This window comes from Ailuropoda melanoleuca, chromosome 4, assembly GCF_002007445.2.
Source record: "Ailuropoda melanoleuca isolate Jingjing chromosome 4, ASM200744v2, whole genome shotgun sequence".
In the NCBI taxonomy this organism is placed as follows: Eukaryota; Metazoa; Chordata; class Mammalia; order Carnivora; family Ursidae; genus Ailuropoda; species Ailuropoda melanoleuca.
Window position 1 is genome coordinate 67837721 of NC_048221.1, and position 13162 is coordinate 67850882.

Below are 13162 nucleotides of genomic sequence, written 5' to 3' on the forward strand. Positions count from 1 at the left end.
TCCTGTGGGCTTGAAGATTGTGAGGGAGGAAATCTGTAGGTCTGAAGATGGGTTTCCGGAGCTGGGGTGAGGAGACCCTGTCAGTGCCTCCTGACATTGGAGTAGGGAAAAGCGGTAAGGACAGTTTGGCCCTGGTGGCCAGGAAAGAGGCTCCCAGACAGAGCTGTTACCTTCTTGAGAGCTCCATTTTGCCATGAGGCCGTGAAGTGAGCGTTTGGAGAGGTATGTTCTCTGTCCTTGATGATCTGTGGAGTCTTATTTCGGAGAGGGGCTGGGTGAGGGGGACAGCAGTAGGAAAGGCAAGGGGTCCAAGGACCTCCTGGTGCTTCTGAGGGCTGGGGGAATGTGAAGAGGATGGGAAGGTACTGCTGACAAGGGAGGGGACATCCTTGGGAGAACCCCAGCCCCCTCCAGCAGTAGCCGTGCCTAATTGCAGTGTGGAAACAGCTCCGTGGTGCAAACTTGCCTTGTTTCTGTATCTGGACAGGGAACCGGACTCTTCTTCCTTGCTATCCAAGCACCAAGTGAGTCCTGATTATCTTAGAGTATTTCTTGTGGGTTGTTTTTGTTTTGTTTTGTTTCATCTGCTTTTTACTGAAGACTGATACACATGCAAAGAAAGGCACAGATCATATGTGTGCAGCTCGATGAATTTTCACACACTGAACACACCGGACAAGAAATTGAATGAGACCAGTACCCCCAGAGGCCCCTTGTGCCCCCTGCCAGCAAGCTCTGGAACTCATTCCTGGATGGTGGACCGTGTGTAGCTGTCGAGGGATCCCCCTATTCCTGACCGCTCTTTCAGAAGAGCCCGTGTGCTGTGCCCTGGGGAGAGGTGTTAGATTAGAAACAGCCTTCCTCTCTGCGGACTCAGCACTTGCCTCGGCCGGCCGCCTCGCGGGCACTCGTCAGGTGCAGTTGGTTCTCATTATCTGGAGTAGTTATGCTCCATAAAGTTGCTGTGAATACTGAATTAGCGAATACCGAACCACTGCTCCTGGAAGAAAGAGAGTAGAAATCAGTTAGCAAGCCCATAACCTTGTTTTTTTGTGTGTTTCTGTTCAAAGACACCATGTTGTATGTATTGTTGATTAATTACTATCCAGCTCACAGCCTACAAAACTGGAACTCAGGCCTGAATGAAGTTCATCTGACAAACGTATTTTCTCCGTGAGGCACCTTATAGTCTTCTTGTGCTCGGGAACACTGGACAGCACTGTAGCGGTAGATGTGGGGGGTGTTTTAGACAGTAAAATCATAAAAAAAACCCCACAAAAATGCAAAAATTGTGGCACTAAGTTTACCGCGAAAAGGACATTTGTTTATAGTATGAGAGCAGAAACAGGAAAGAAACAGAGAGTCTCCTTGTTCAGCATCAGCTGGGACCATGCTCAGCCAGATATTCAAATTTTTCACTGCTCTGCCCATGTCTGCAGATGACCAGGAAGGGTCACAAGAACCGGTTTGGGCATTACAAATACATTTTAGTGAGGCGGCAAATTCGCAAATACGGAATCCACAAACAATGAGGACTGACTGTGTTGGCTGAATGAGGAAGGGACGGAATGGCAGTGAGTTGAATTTGGAGCTAGAAGTAGAACACAGCCCCATGTCACATCATTCAGAACAGGAGCTCGCTCCCTGGAAAGCCTTTACTGCCCAAACGCTCCGCACAGTTTTGAGACATGTTCATATGAGAATTCAAAGCCCAAGTTCCACTGTAACATCGCCCAGCCTGGCTCATGGACAGAACCGGTGAGAGCGGCTGCAGACTTGACCAGCATGTATCGATCAGGCACCATCTGTATAAACTGAGACTGACAACCGATCAATAAATGCTTTAAAAAAAACCACAAAAACCCAAACCCTCACCTTTCATCTAAGAAGCCCGGCATAAACCCTCAGCATGCGTGAGGCCCCACGTGTCCCCAGAGTCCAGGATCCCACCCCCACTGCAGCAAACCAGGGCCGTGGCAGAGGACCTGGAGGGGAGACGGAAACGGAGGACGTTTGCTCTGTGTTTGGAGCACCTAGGCGCTGTTCTGGCTTCAGCTAGTTGTGATAGATGTTAATGACGCATGCACTTTAGACCAGAAATCTCAGAGCATAAACTCAGGCCTCTCCTTCCCCAAAGAATGTTTTGAAAAGCTGGGAATGAGCCGTTGATACGTATTTTTAGGATGACAGCATAACGGAAAAGATTCGAAGGAGCGTGCCAAAGTGTTAGCACAGCGCTCCTGGGTTATTGATTTATGGGAAACTTTCTTCTCCTTCTTTATACTTTTATCTGCTTTCTGAATTTGTACAATGTGCACGTGTACTTTTATAAACAAGGAAGACATTTGTGAAAGGGAAAAGATTCTTAAAAATTGAGGCTTCAAAAATGGCAGCGTATGCTAAATTTTCTAGCAGCGTAAGAATTCCGCCGTCCTGCTGTGTGTTAGCTTAGGGCAGAAATTTGCTTTATTTTTCTCAGCTAAAGGGCAGGAAACCCTGGTAGTTTACATTGTACAGCTCATTGCCTCTCACTCAGAAGACAGTCTTCATGACAGCTCCCAGTTTCCAGACTCACAGCTGTGTCCTGCCAGTCACATGGGGTGTAGGCCACTGAGTCCCAGCCTCATCCCCTCAGTGGGTCATTACAAAAGTCTTTCTGAATAAAAGAAACACTACCCAAGGCAGAATTGTAATAGGCACCAAAAAGAAAAAAAAAAAATCACTGTCCAGTAAGTCAAAATGAGGTGATAAGAGTTGTCTGCCCCACAGAGAGCCAGTTGGGTATCTCTAGAAATGGTGTAATGTTGAGGATTTTGTGAATGGCTAATTTTAAGTCTTCCTGTATACAAATAGCTTGGTCAAAATGCCAAACGTGGGTCCAAAAACTGTGTGGTTTTCTTCCCCATTGTATTTAGAGTTGGCAGGGGGAGGGGTATTTTCAGAGTGGTATATATAGTAGGCCCCCCGGGAAGATGGATGACAGTTGGGCTACCATCTTGGGCAGTGTGTAGCTGCGTCAGAGCCTGCCTGCCAGCTGGCTGTCCACAGTGCATGGCGTCTACAAGAAGGAACAGGGTGCTTGCTGTTCTAGAGAGTGTGGCTTCGGTGGGCACTGTGTTGCTTGGGCCAAGCTCTTCCATGACACAGACTGTGTGGCTTTGTTCAGGCCTTGCTGGCCTTTCCACCCTCCCCAGCCCATGAGGGGCACTGCAGACCCGGAGATGACCAGGACAAGGCACCTGTCCTTATGGTGTGCTTCATGAGGAGACAAGGACACGCACAACATCAGGATGTAGTCTGCATGAACATCATGGACCATGTCCTTGGGAACCAAGAGTCAGCCTGGCCGCCTGGCCCAGCAAAAGGCTGGGGGACAACTCAGTGCTTGCTTTGTTGTTGTCGTTGTTGTTGTTGTTATCACAGGAGAGGACACTGACAAATGGCTTCCTGGCCTCCATCATGTCCTGGCTGGGGTTTGACCAAAGTGTGCACCTCGTCTTAAGTGGGAATCACAACAGGATACCAACAGCACCCGCTATGGGGGCAGCTCGCACTCTTTAGCTCACGGTGCCAGACGCCATGCTAAGTGCTTCCCGTGGGTTGTCCCATTACATCTTCACGATCACGTAGGAGGCGTGGATAGTGGATGATCTCGTTCAGTCTTCAGTCACGTTAGGAGAGGTACACATTGCTCCTTTCCTCATTTTGCACTGAAATTGAGTCACAGAAAGGTTCTGGAATTTGCCCAAAAGCACCTTGCTAGCCCGAGGCCTTATTCCTAGACATGGAGGCCCCAGGGCCACATCAGTAGCTTCTCTGTTTCCGGGCCCCAGGGAGGAAGCAGTCCTCATTACCACAGCCTTGAACCAACCTCAAGAGCAAGAGCGCTTGGAAATGGACGCTCCAACAACAGACTTTTCAAGTTAAACCCTTGAGGTGGGACAGCATGTGAAGAAGGAGGAGTCTGGAGAAAAGCTAACGTATAAACTCATAGCCTCCCTCTTTGACAGAATCATATCCCCAAAATAACAAAAATGACTTTTCCCTACCAAAAGTTGCCCTCCTATGAAATTATTTAGTGCAAGCTTCGTGGCTCTCACAGCTTCCTGCATCTAAAGCATTCCGTCTTCCGGAAATTTTACTCCACGTATGCTGTACAACAGGTCAAGTTTGTTGCCTTCCTTTCCAGGGGAGATGTGTTTGGGGGAGTCCCTCTCTTTCAGGCTCTCAGTAAAGGAGATCACACAGATACAGATGTGAATTGATGGTTTCCTGTGTGTGAGAAACGTTCCTGGGCTGTTCATTGCAAACCCAAGCATACTTGACAGCTTGCAAAATCTGTTGTCATTTGGGGAGGAGAAATTGAGATGTCAGAGCCCTTTAGCCAGATCCCCAGAAGATTAAGGTTGTCTGTGTGTTGAGGCAGAAAGTAGTAAACAAAGGAGTGTTTTCAGCTCCTTTTATTTAATCTGCTGCCACATCTGTATTATCCTGGGATTAATGACATTTTGAACATGTTTAATCTCAGAAGCAATTTTATGGTTGAACCTTGAACCCGAGTATTCATGCTGTAGAACTATCACACAGGAAGTTTTCTGGCCTCTGAAACCTGCCTTATCCTGCACATTACCTGTGTCTTCATTCGCTTCTCCTCCCTTCCTTGTGGGGTATGGCACACTGTTTATGCCCTGCGATGGTGCCAAGTGCGGGGAACAGGGGTGCAGACCAGAGTGGCCACCTGGGCCGTTGGCCGCAGCTCACCCAGCTGCTCTGCTGGGCTGGCCTGGGACAGGCACTTCCTGCGGGTTACATGGGCTCCACGTGGAATCGTGGGCCTCTGGTGGGATGCTTGGTGGCTTTTCTCTCTCCTTCCCGGTGTCTGAAATCTTCCCCCCTCCTGTGTCCTCCACCCATGAGGCTGGCCCTGGACCGTCCTGTGAAATGGTCTAGAGGCTGTCAGGGTCCTTGTGGCCCACTTGCATTCCTGACAAGGAAGGAAGTGGGCAAAGAGAGAGCACAGAATACAAAGAAAGGCCACCTACTTCCAAAAGAAATAGGAACCAAAAAGAAATGACTGGTGAAAGATCTGGGCCATACGCCTGGCCCAGGTTTGGTGACGCTGCCATTGTAGTTCGCTGGACTCCACACTGGCCCGGCCTGGCACAGGTGCAGCGCTCGCTCACTCCCCTGCATCTGCCTACGATGCATGGGCACACTTACACAGTACAGCCAGAAAGGTGGCTGCGCATGGACAGGCAGAGCAGAGGCTGGTGCCCCTTGCCTGCTTGGGATGAAATCTGCCAGCTCACTCTCACTGCAAGGAAGGAACAACCGCCCTTGCCAAGCCAGACCTGGTTGCACTGTTTACAAGACCGCTGTTCCCATGAGAACACCGGACAGGAGAACAGGATTTGCTCCTGGTCCAGGGAGATGCCAGCCTTGAGCCTAGTCCAAAAGGGCCCCCAGCCTGTCTGCCCTCGGGGTCCCCAGCCTTGCTGTAGACCTCCGTCACCACGGTCCCCAGGAATGTTGCAGAACCCCAGTTCTACAGAACTTTTTCCAGTGATTTTTTTAAATACCCGTTTTGGCTCAGATAGGGTTCTAGGAAGTCATCAGAGCTGTCTTGTGCCCTTGCGATGACAGTGACACTTGTGTCCGTGGCCGCAGGCAGACCTGAGGGGCTGGAGAGCCAGCCACAGCTCTCGGAGGTGCCACTCAGCCTCCAGTTTAAAACTCGGGATGGAAATTTTCTCTCTGTGCACACTGAGTCTTGACAGAATTATTCCGAATATTTTGTTGACTGAAGTAATGAGTTTAAACCCGTAGTGAAGTCCTCTCTCCAGTCTACCTGTGTTGTGGCAAAGGCTCCTGACCGGCACAAGCGGGGCAGAGCGGGGAGGACGGCACCACCAGACATCTCACTCGGGCCAGGAGAGCAGAGGCATGACTGTCACTGAGCGTGAGGAAAAGATCAAAGAAGTGGAAAGCACCTGTTTAAGAAAAAGTTTAAGTCCAGAAAGACCATGAGGACTCCCTGGAATGACGGATTGAGATTAAAGGATGAGAAATGCAGACTTGCTATAAAACATGGAACCACCTTCTGTGTGCCCGACAATCACTGGGTCTTCTGGACAAGAGATAAAACATAAAAGAACATCGTAAAGGAGCTAATATTAGAACACTACATGGTGCGTAGTCTCTGGAGCACGTCTGTTAAATAAATAAGAAGCTCTAATGACCAAAAGCATAGATCAGGGAGGTAGACAGTGTACCAGCAGATATATTTAGCACCAGGCAGTGGGGCAAATCTCTTAAGAGAGTCACAGAAGAATTAGGAAAGGGAGAGCATATTCAGCGAGACCGACCAGAGCAGGCTTCATGGAGGAGGCGACATCTGGGCAGACCCTTCATGGGCAAACAGGGATGATTCTGGAACAGGGTGTTTAATCCCTCGTCACCTCCTGGACTGTGGCCACAGCCTCCCTTCTCTCCTCCCAGCCTCTCCTCCCTTCTCGATCAGACTTCCTCTCCACACAGCCTCCAGAGCGTGCCCTTGATTCAAACCCCGTGGCTCCCCATTGTGAACAGGAAAAAGGCCAAGAAGACCCTTCCCAGTCAGCCTGTGCCTGGTCCTTCAGCCCCTCATGGCCTGCCTGCCCATACCTCTGCCTTCTTCCCCCTCCACCTGGGAGGCCTTTCCTTACCCTTCTGCTCAGCCTGGAAGGTACCCAGCTGGCACCTCACCTGCCACGTAGCAGTGTTAGGCCTTGGGTCCAGCCAGCACTTTGTAAACTGTAGCATCTTCCAGTTTCCACCACGGTCGCTTATTTGTATTCAGTCTCTCCCAATAGACTTAGAGATTTTGACAGAACAGACAATCGGTTGTTTATTTTTCCACCTTAACATTTAACACGGTCCTTGCATGGTGCCAACTCTGAAGGGAAGGGAGAGAGGGCAGGAAAGATGGAAGGAGAGGAGGAGGCAAGCGGAGCAGGAGAGCAGAAATGCTGAGCTCCGGCTAACAAAAAGGATTGTACACTTAGAAGTAGTCTGAGCACATCTGATTGTCAAAGTCAAGCATGGAACAGAGAACATTTTGGGGAAGAAGAGATGAAGGGTAAGGGTCAGGAACAAGGAGGAATTCCCAGGTTTAGGAGCAAGAGTCCTGGAGAGGGAACGCCCACGGAGAACAGGCCTCCCAAGCAAGGTTGTGCAGCTCTATCAGTGCTGTGAGGGTTAGAGCAGGGGGAGGACAGGGAGACCCCGGGATTTACCGTTTCAGTGGTCCAGTGGATGGAGAAAGCAGTGTTTATGGTGTGGCCAGGTCAGGAATTAGCTGAAGAAACACAGGCAGAGGCCACTGGAGCAGAGGGTGGAGGAGAACAGAGAACTTGGGGCTTCAAGGGGATGGTGAGGCTCAGTGGAGACAGTTCTGTTCGAGCTGTGGGAGAACCAGGCACTTTGCAAAGCAGCAAGGAGGAAGTCAAGAGGCCAGGGAGAGCCTGAAGAGGCAGGAAGGGTCAAGGGATGAATGGAAGAGATGGAGCAGGGCTCCCTGGGGACCAGCGGGGTGGGGGCCCAGGGAGCACCCAGGTGAGCGGGAGCCATTCCCAGCTGTCCAGGCCAGGGACAGGTCAGTGTGTGAAGCCAGAGGCCCTTCCCCACTCTGGCACGAGACTGAAGCTTGCAGAGCCGTGGCTCCTGTCCCCTGCCCTTCCTTGGTGACCCAGGGACAGAGGGAAAAAGACTGCAGGCTGAACTGGAGGCAGAAACTAGAACAAATAGAGAAATATCCTATCGCGGCAGAGGAAGGGATGTCGTATGTCAGGCCACCAAGAACAATGATGCTAACGCATTCCAGACATCTGCGTGCATTGCTGCGACATGGACCTTGCCTTCCTCTTGCTGACAGATGTTGAAGGGAAAGTGGGAAGGGGCCAGGGGCCAGGCATACGGAAATGCCCTTCTGTCTTTGTTTTGTGTGGAGGCAGGCTCGTGGGGAACCTTCGGGTTCAGCGTACTTTTGATACACTGTGAGAAGCCACTGTTTAATCCATAGCTTTCCTTGAAGAAAGTAAGCTTGCTTCTTTTTTCTGTGGCTGAAGGTAATAAATTTTCATCTTAGAAAATATGAAAATACAAAAAAGTTGAAAAGGGGGCGCCTGGGTGACTCAGTCATTAAGCGTCTGCCTTCAGCGTGATCCCAGAGTCCTGGGATGGAGCCCCACATCAGGCTCCTCCGCTATGAGCCTGCTTCTTCCTCTCCCACTCCCCCTGCTTGTGTTCCCTCTCTTGCTGGCTGTGTCTCTCTTTGTCAAATAAATAAATAAAATCTTTAAAAAAAAAAAAGTTGAAAAGAGGGACAGCAACCCACAGTATTACCTTCCAGAGATAAGCAGTGTGGACACGGAAGAGAATTCAACAAAACCTTATGGTTTTGAAGACACTATTTTTCTTCTCTCTAGAACATCGAGGAAAATAACTGTAGTTGGTTTTGGTGTCACTCTCTGCAAAAGGAAGGTTATGGGTACTGTTTTTTAAAAAAAGAATGTGTGTGTCTACAAAACTTCCAAGCAAATCAGGAATCACGTAGTATGTACTAGCCCAAAATGACAGGCTTATAATAAAGAAATCCAATCTATTTATGTACTTACTTTTATCTCATTCCAGAAAATATTCCATGGGAGGAAAGTGGCTTTAAAATGTGTGTACAGAAACAGCTGTATTTAATATTTTGTGGCTCAGGTTAGAGGAACATCGTCTCTTTGATGCGTCTTTAAGTGACGAAACCAAGTCCCCTAAAGAAAAGTAATAGTCTTGCCAGAAAGGCTCCCAGGCCCTCTTTCCTCCTCCCTCACCCACCCCGCCCTCCCTTCCTCTGTGCGGTGTTCTGTGCATGGGAGAAGCAGAAGGTGGGACTGGGCGGGGCTGGGATGTTTTGCATAACCTTGTGTCTCTTCCCCCAGAGAAGGGTCCGCCTGCTGCAGCCGAAGGCCAGCCTGCACCACCCTGGATCACCATCACTCGGCAGAAGCGACGAGGGACCTCGGACCAGCCCCCAAACCAGGAAGACAAGCCCAGGGCTCGCACCGTGAAGTCTGAAATAGGAAAGCAAGCCAAGGCACCCGAGAGAGCCCAGGTGCACAGAGCAAACGCTTTCTGTCTCTGTAGGTACAGGAGGGACCAGCCAGCTAGAGCTGGGGCCTAGCACCCCACACATTCTGAATGGTCATCACAGGGACCCTCACCTGTGACGATTGCTGACGCCTGCCTGCTCTGTGTGCGGGGCTGTTAGAAGCGGGTAGAGACAGCCCTCTGCTCCCTGCCTCCTAGGCAACGCAGCTCAGCATCTGGAGAAGTGGAACGGGGTTAAAATAACTTCTCAGTTAGAAGCATGGTGACCATGTCAGCAGCTCCATCTCGGCTCATCGCGTGGTGATGGACGAGCCCTGCCTTTGCTGCTATGCTGGCTGCCTGCTGGGGCTCCGTATTCCTCACCTCGGGCTGTAGGGCTGGGACCCGGGTTTCCACTATGTGCTCCGGGCTGAAACAGTGTTCTCAAACCCAAGCAACTATGCATAGAAGCAGGATGAGACCCACAGCGTTTGTATCCCCCTGATAGCCACCATGATAAGCCCATAAGCATGTTTCAGCCGTGTGAGGAAACGAGCCTGAGCCTGCAGTAGGACCTGCTTCCCTTCATCTGAACCAAAACCTCCGTCATGCCTCCCCTTGAAAACCTTCATGCAGGCCACGGGAATTTATGAAGCAAATATTAACCAGTCATCTTGATTTGGGGCTTTGATGTTCATACCAGGTGTTAAAAACCTCAAAACTGTTTCCAAACACAGTTCACCTTGACGTTGAAATGGAATCCCTGCCATCCAGCCTGTGGGGCTGAGGCCAGGTGTGGGGACAGGGCAGAAGCCATGCTGTGTGGCCGAACACCAGGCCGCACGCTAGCCCAAGTCTGCCATTCTAAAGGCCCCTCTCAGCAAGGGCACGAAGCAGAGCTCTGCCAAGAAAGTACCAGTGGCACGACTCATCTCTGCACAGAAATGTCATAGCCCGTTGCTTTCGGTTCTGTTTGCCCCTGTGGGAATCTCAGGTGACCAAACAGCGTGCGTCTCTCTTGTGTCTTAATAGGAGCCCGTAAAGCAAGCCGACTTCGTCCGCAGCAAGTCTTTCCTGGTGGCTCCTGCCAAGCCCACTGTGGACCGGAGGCAGGGGACCAAGCTCTGCCTCCAGGAGGGGCTGCAAAGAGGAATCTCGTTGTCCCATCAGAACTTGGGTATGGAGCCTGCAAGCTGTACCAAACACAGTGAAATATGTTTCTGGGATTGGTCCTGCCTCTTTCAGTTTTCTTTTCTTTTTCCGAATTATTTTGCCACATTGATTTTTTTGAACAGCTTTACTGACATGTCATTTAGGTGCCATAAAACTCACCTGTTTTAAGTGTACAATTCAGCGAATATATATTGACAATGAGAATATATTTACTGACTTGTACTACCGTCACGATCCAATTTTAGAACACTTTTCTCACCCTAAAAAGAAACCTCATGCCCATTCACAGTCATTCACTGCTCCCAACCCGGGGCTAGGCAACCACTAATCTACTTTCTGTCTCCATATTAATTGTCTTTTGGGGACATTTCTCATAAACGGAGTCATAAAATATATGTGCTTTTGTATCTGGCTTTTTTCACCAAGCATAGTGTTTTCGAGATCCATCTCTGTTGTCACGTGTATCCATTATTTTTAAATTTATTTTTCACTGTGGTAAAATACATACAATGAAATTTACCATCCTAGCCATTCTTCAGCATACAGTCTGGCAGTGTTAGAACATTCACACTGTGGTGCAAACCAATCTCCAGAGTTCCTGCAGTTTTATTCTGAAAGTTTCTCTCACCTCGCTGCTTTGCTGGAACCGTTTTTGAGCCTGCTGTTCTGAAGTCTTTTTATGACATAAATTATTCTACGCCTAAATCTTCTTTACATGTTTACGCATTAGTGGATTTTATGTCTGAGACCACAGTTAAGACCTTGACGTATATTTTAAAGAAACACAAGAGGCTTAAGTGGAAATCCAAACTCATTTCTCATGTTTCTGTTTGTTTTGTCTTCTTTCCAGCAGCTCAGTCTGCAGTGATGACAGAGAAAGAATTGCATCAGCTGAAGAGAGCCAGTTATGCCAGTGTAGATCAGCCATCCTGGATGGAACTCGCCAGAAAGAAATCTCAAGCTTGGAGTGACATGCCCCAAATTATAAAATAGGCTGACAGCCTGCTGCTACAGAATGTCCACTACCTTGACGGGTCACTGAGTCAGAAACGGCCAGTAAATCAAGGCAAACAAACTGTGAAACTGAAGCGTGATTTTATCATCATGTTAGGGGAGAGGAAGGAACCAGGCCAACAAAGACAGACACACAGCCACAATCCTGGGCCAGAGGTGCCCTAAAACAAGAACACCATTGAAAAGGGCCAGGAACAAGGCCCTGTGCCCAAAGGTATGAATGTGAGTCTTTGAGAATTGCCTTGATAAAGAGGGCTCGGACAGTAAGAGAGTGGAAGTGAACCATGAGCCTAAGTGAGAAGCGCCTGCAAGGTCAGCAGAGAAGGTCTTCGGGGAGAACGTGTGTCTGTGCTTCCACCCGAGATCAACCCATGTCTCTGGTTCTCGTCTTGCCTGTGGATCCCGTCTTCTCCTTTCATGTTTACTCTTAGGCATGACATTTTTGGTAAAACAGGGATGCCGTTTCCAAGAGCAGCTATAAAACCGTCTTCCTGAAGATAGTCACTCTGAGAAGGAGTGGAAGGAGCATAGCCGGGTTCATCAATTTACAGACTGTTTCCAAAAATAATTTTTAAACTTTTCCACAAGGCATCTGTGTCCTTGACCATTGCACAATGCATTGTCTGTTCAATAAAAGGTTTCAAACATGCCTCTGTCATATGTGTGAATGTTCTTTCTACCGAAGCTTGGAGAATGTCCTCCAGTGCTGAGTGAAATGCGGTGTCAGAGTTTCAGTGTGTGTGTGTGTGTGTGTGTGTGTGTGTGCGTGTGTGTGTAAAATTCAGATTCTCAGTTGGGTTGATTTGGGGTTTTTTGAGATTCTTTTTTCCAATAAAATTTCAGTGTTTATTTTTGGAAATCAGAAGATAATGTAGGGTTTTTTTTCCTGTTTTCATCTACTTGGTACAACATCTTAAAAATACAAAACTTCTAAAAAGTTGTAATTCTTTAGCATCAAATTAATCTAACGTGCACATTTCTGTTGAAAACTAGGTTATCAGTGTATTAGCCAGGATGACCCATGAATGTAGAAAGTGGAGAAGCCAGCAGAGGAAGAGCATATATTTAGGATCTCAGAATTGTGTCTCAGTTATATAATACCTCTGTTTTTAAAAACAATTCCAGTTTTTTCCTTTGAACAAGCAAATCTTCATAGGACTATGTACGGCTGGGAGCATGTAGCCCCCCAAATCAGTAAGCCTTTATAGATATTATAATTTGATTTGAGATACCCTGAGTTCTACTTTTATTATATTTCCTCTTCTCATGAATAATTAGTCTCCTAGCTGTTAGAACTACACTTAATCTTGATCAACTAGAACTCGATCAAGCCTGCCTTTATTGAAAAAGTCCCTGGATAGCTCTTTTTTTCCTAACCAGATTGATTTATTAATTTCATTCTCTTAGAGAACATCAATACTGAATGCCACGGTAAATGTGCTCTAAACAAGAACTCTGTCTACCTAGAGTTGCTCCAACAGCTTAAACATAAATAATTTTAACTGGAAAAAGAAATTTTGTTGGCTGTTAATATCCCAAACCACCATTTCCCTTATTAGCAGAACAGTTCAGATGAACTATTTTGAGGCAGTAGATTTGACCATAAGATCAAAAGTACTTGGTTCAGTTTATTCAAATAGAGGTTGGTATTCTCTGTGTATTTCAGGACATGATTTCATGCTCTCTGGCACCTGGTAAGTTAGAAGAGTATAGATTTTTAAGACACTGGGAGAATTCACGGGAGGGTGGCCCTGTATCTGCCACCCCCATGCATGAAGGTTGTGATTTTCTGCCATCACAGGAGAAGCTGAGACAGTGGCCAAAATTTGGAGATGCTGAATGAAGTCTAGAGTGGCAATGG

The 13162-nt window shown here is 48.2% G+C and overlaps 1 protein-coding gene across 1 annotated transcript in view; it reads left to right on the forward strand.

The window, feature by feature from the left end:
• The window catches only part of CRACDL (CRACD like), a 126628-nt gene extending 114684 nt beyond the window's left edge, over window positions 1-11944 (forward strand). Inside the window, 3 exon segments of the mRNA XM_034659014.1 lie at window positions 8967-9139; window positions 10147-10291; window positions 11141-11944. Of these exon segments, the coding sequence (XP_034514905.1) occupies window positions 8967-9139; window positions 10147-10291; window positions 11141-11280 (458 nt within the window). The 3' untranslated portion in view covers window positions 11281-11944.
• The last annotated feature ends 1218 nt before the right edge of the window (window positions 11945-13162 follow it).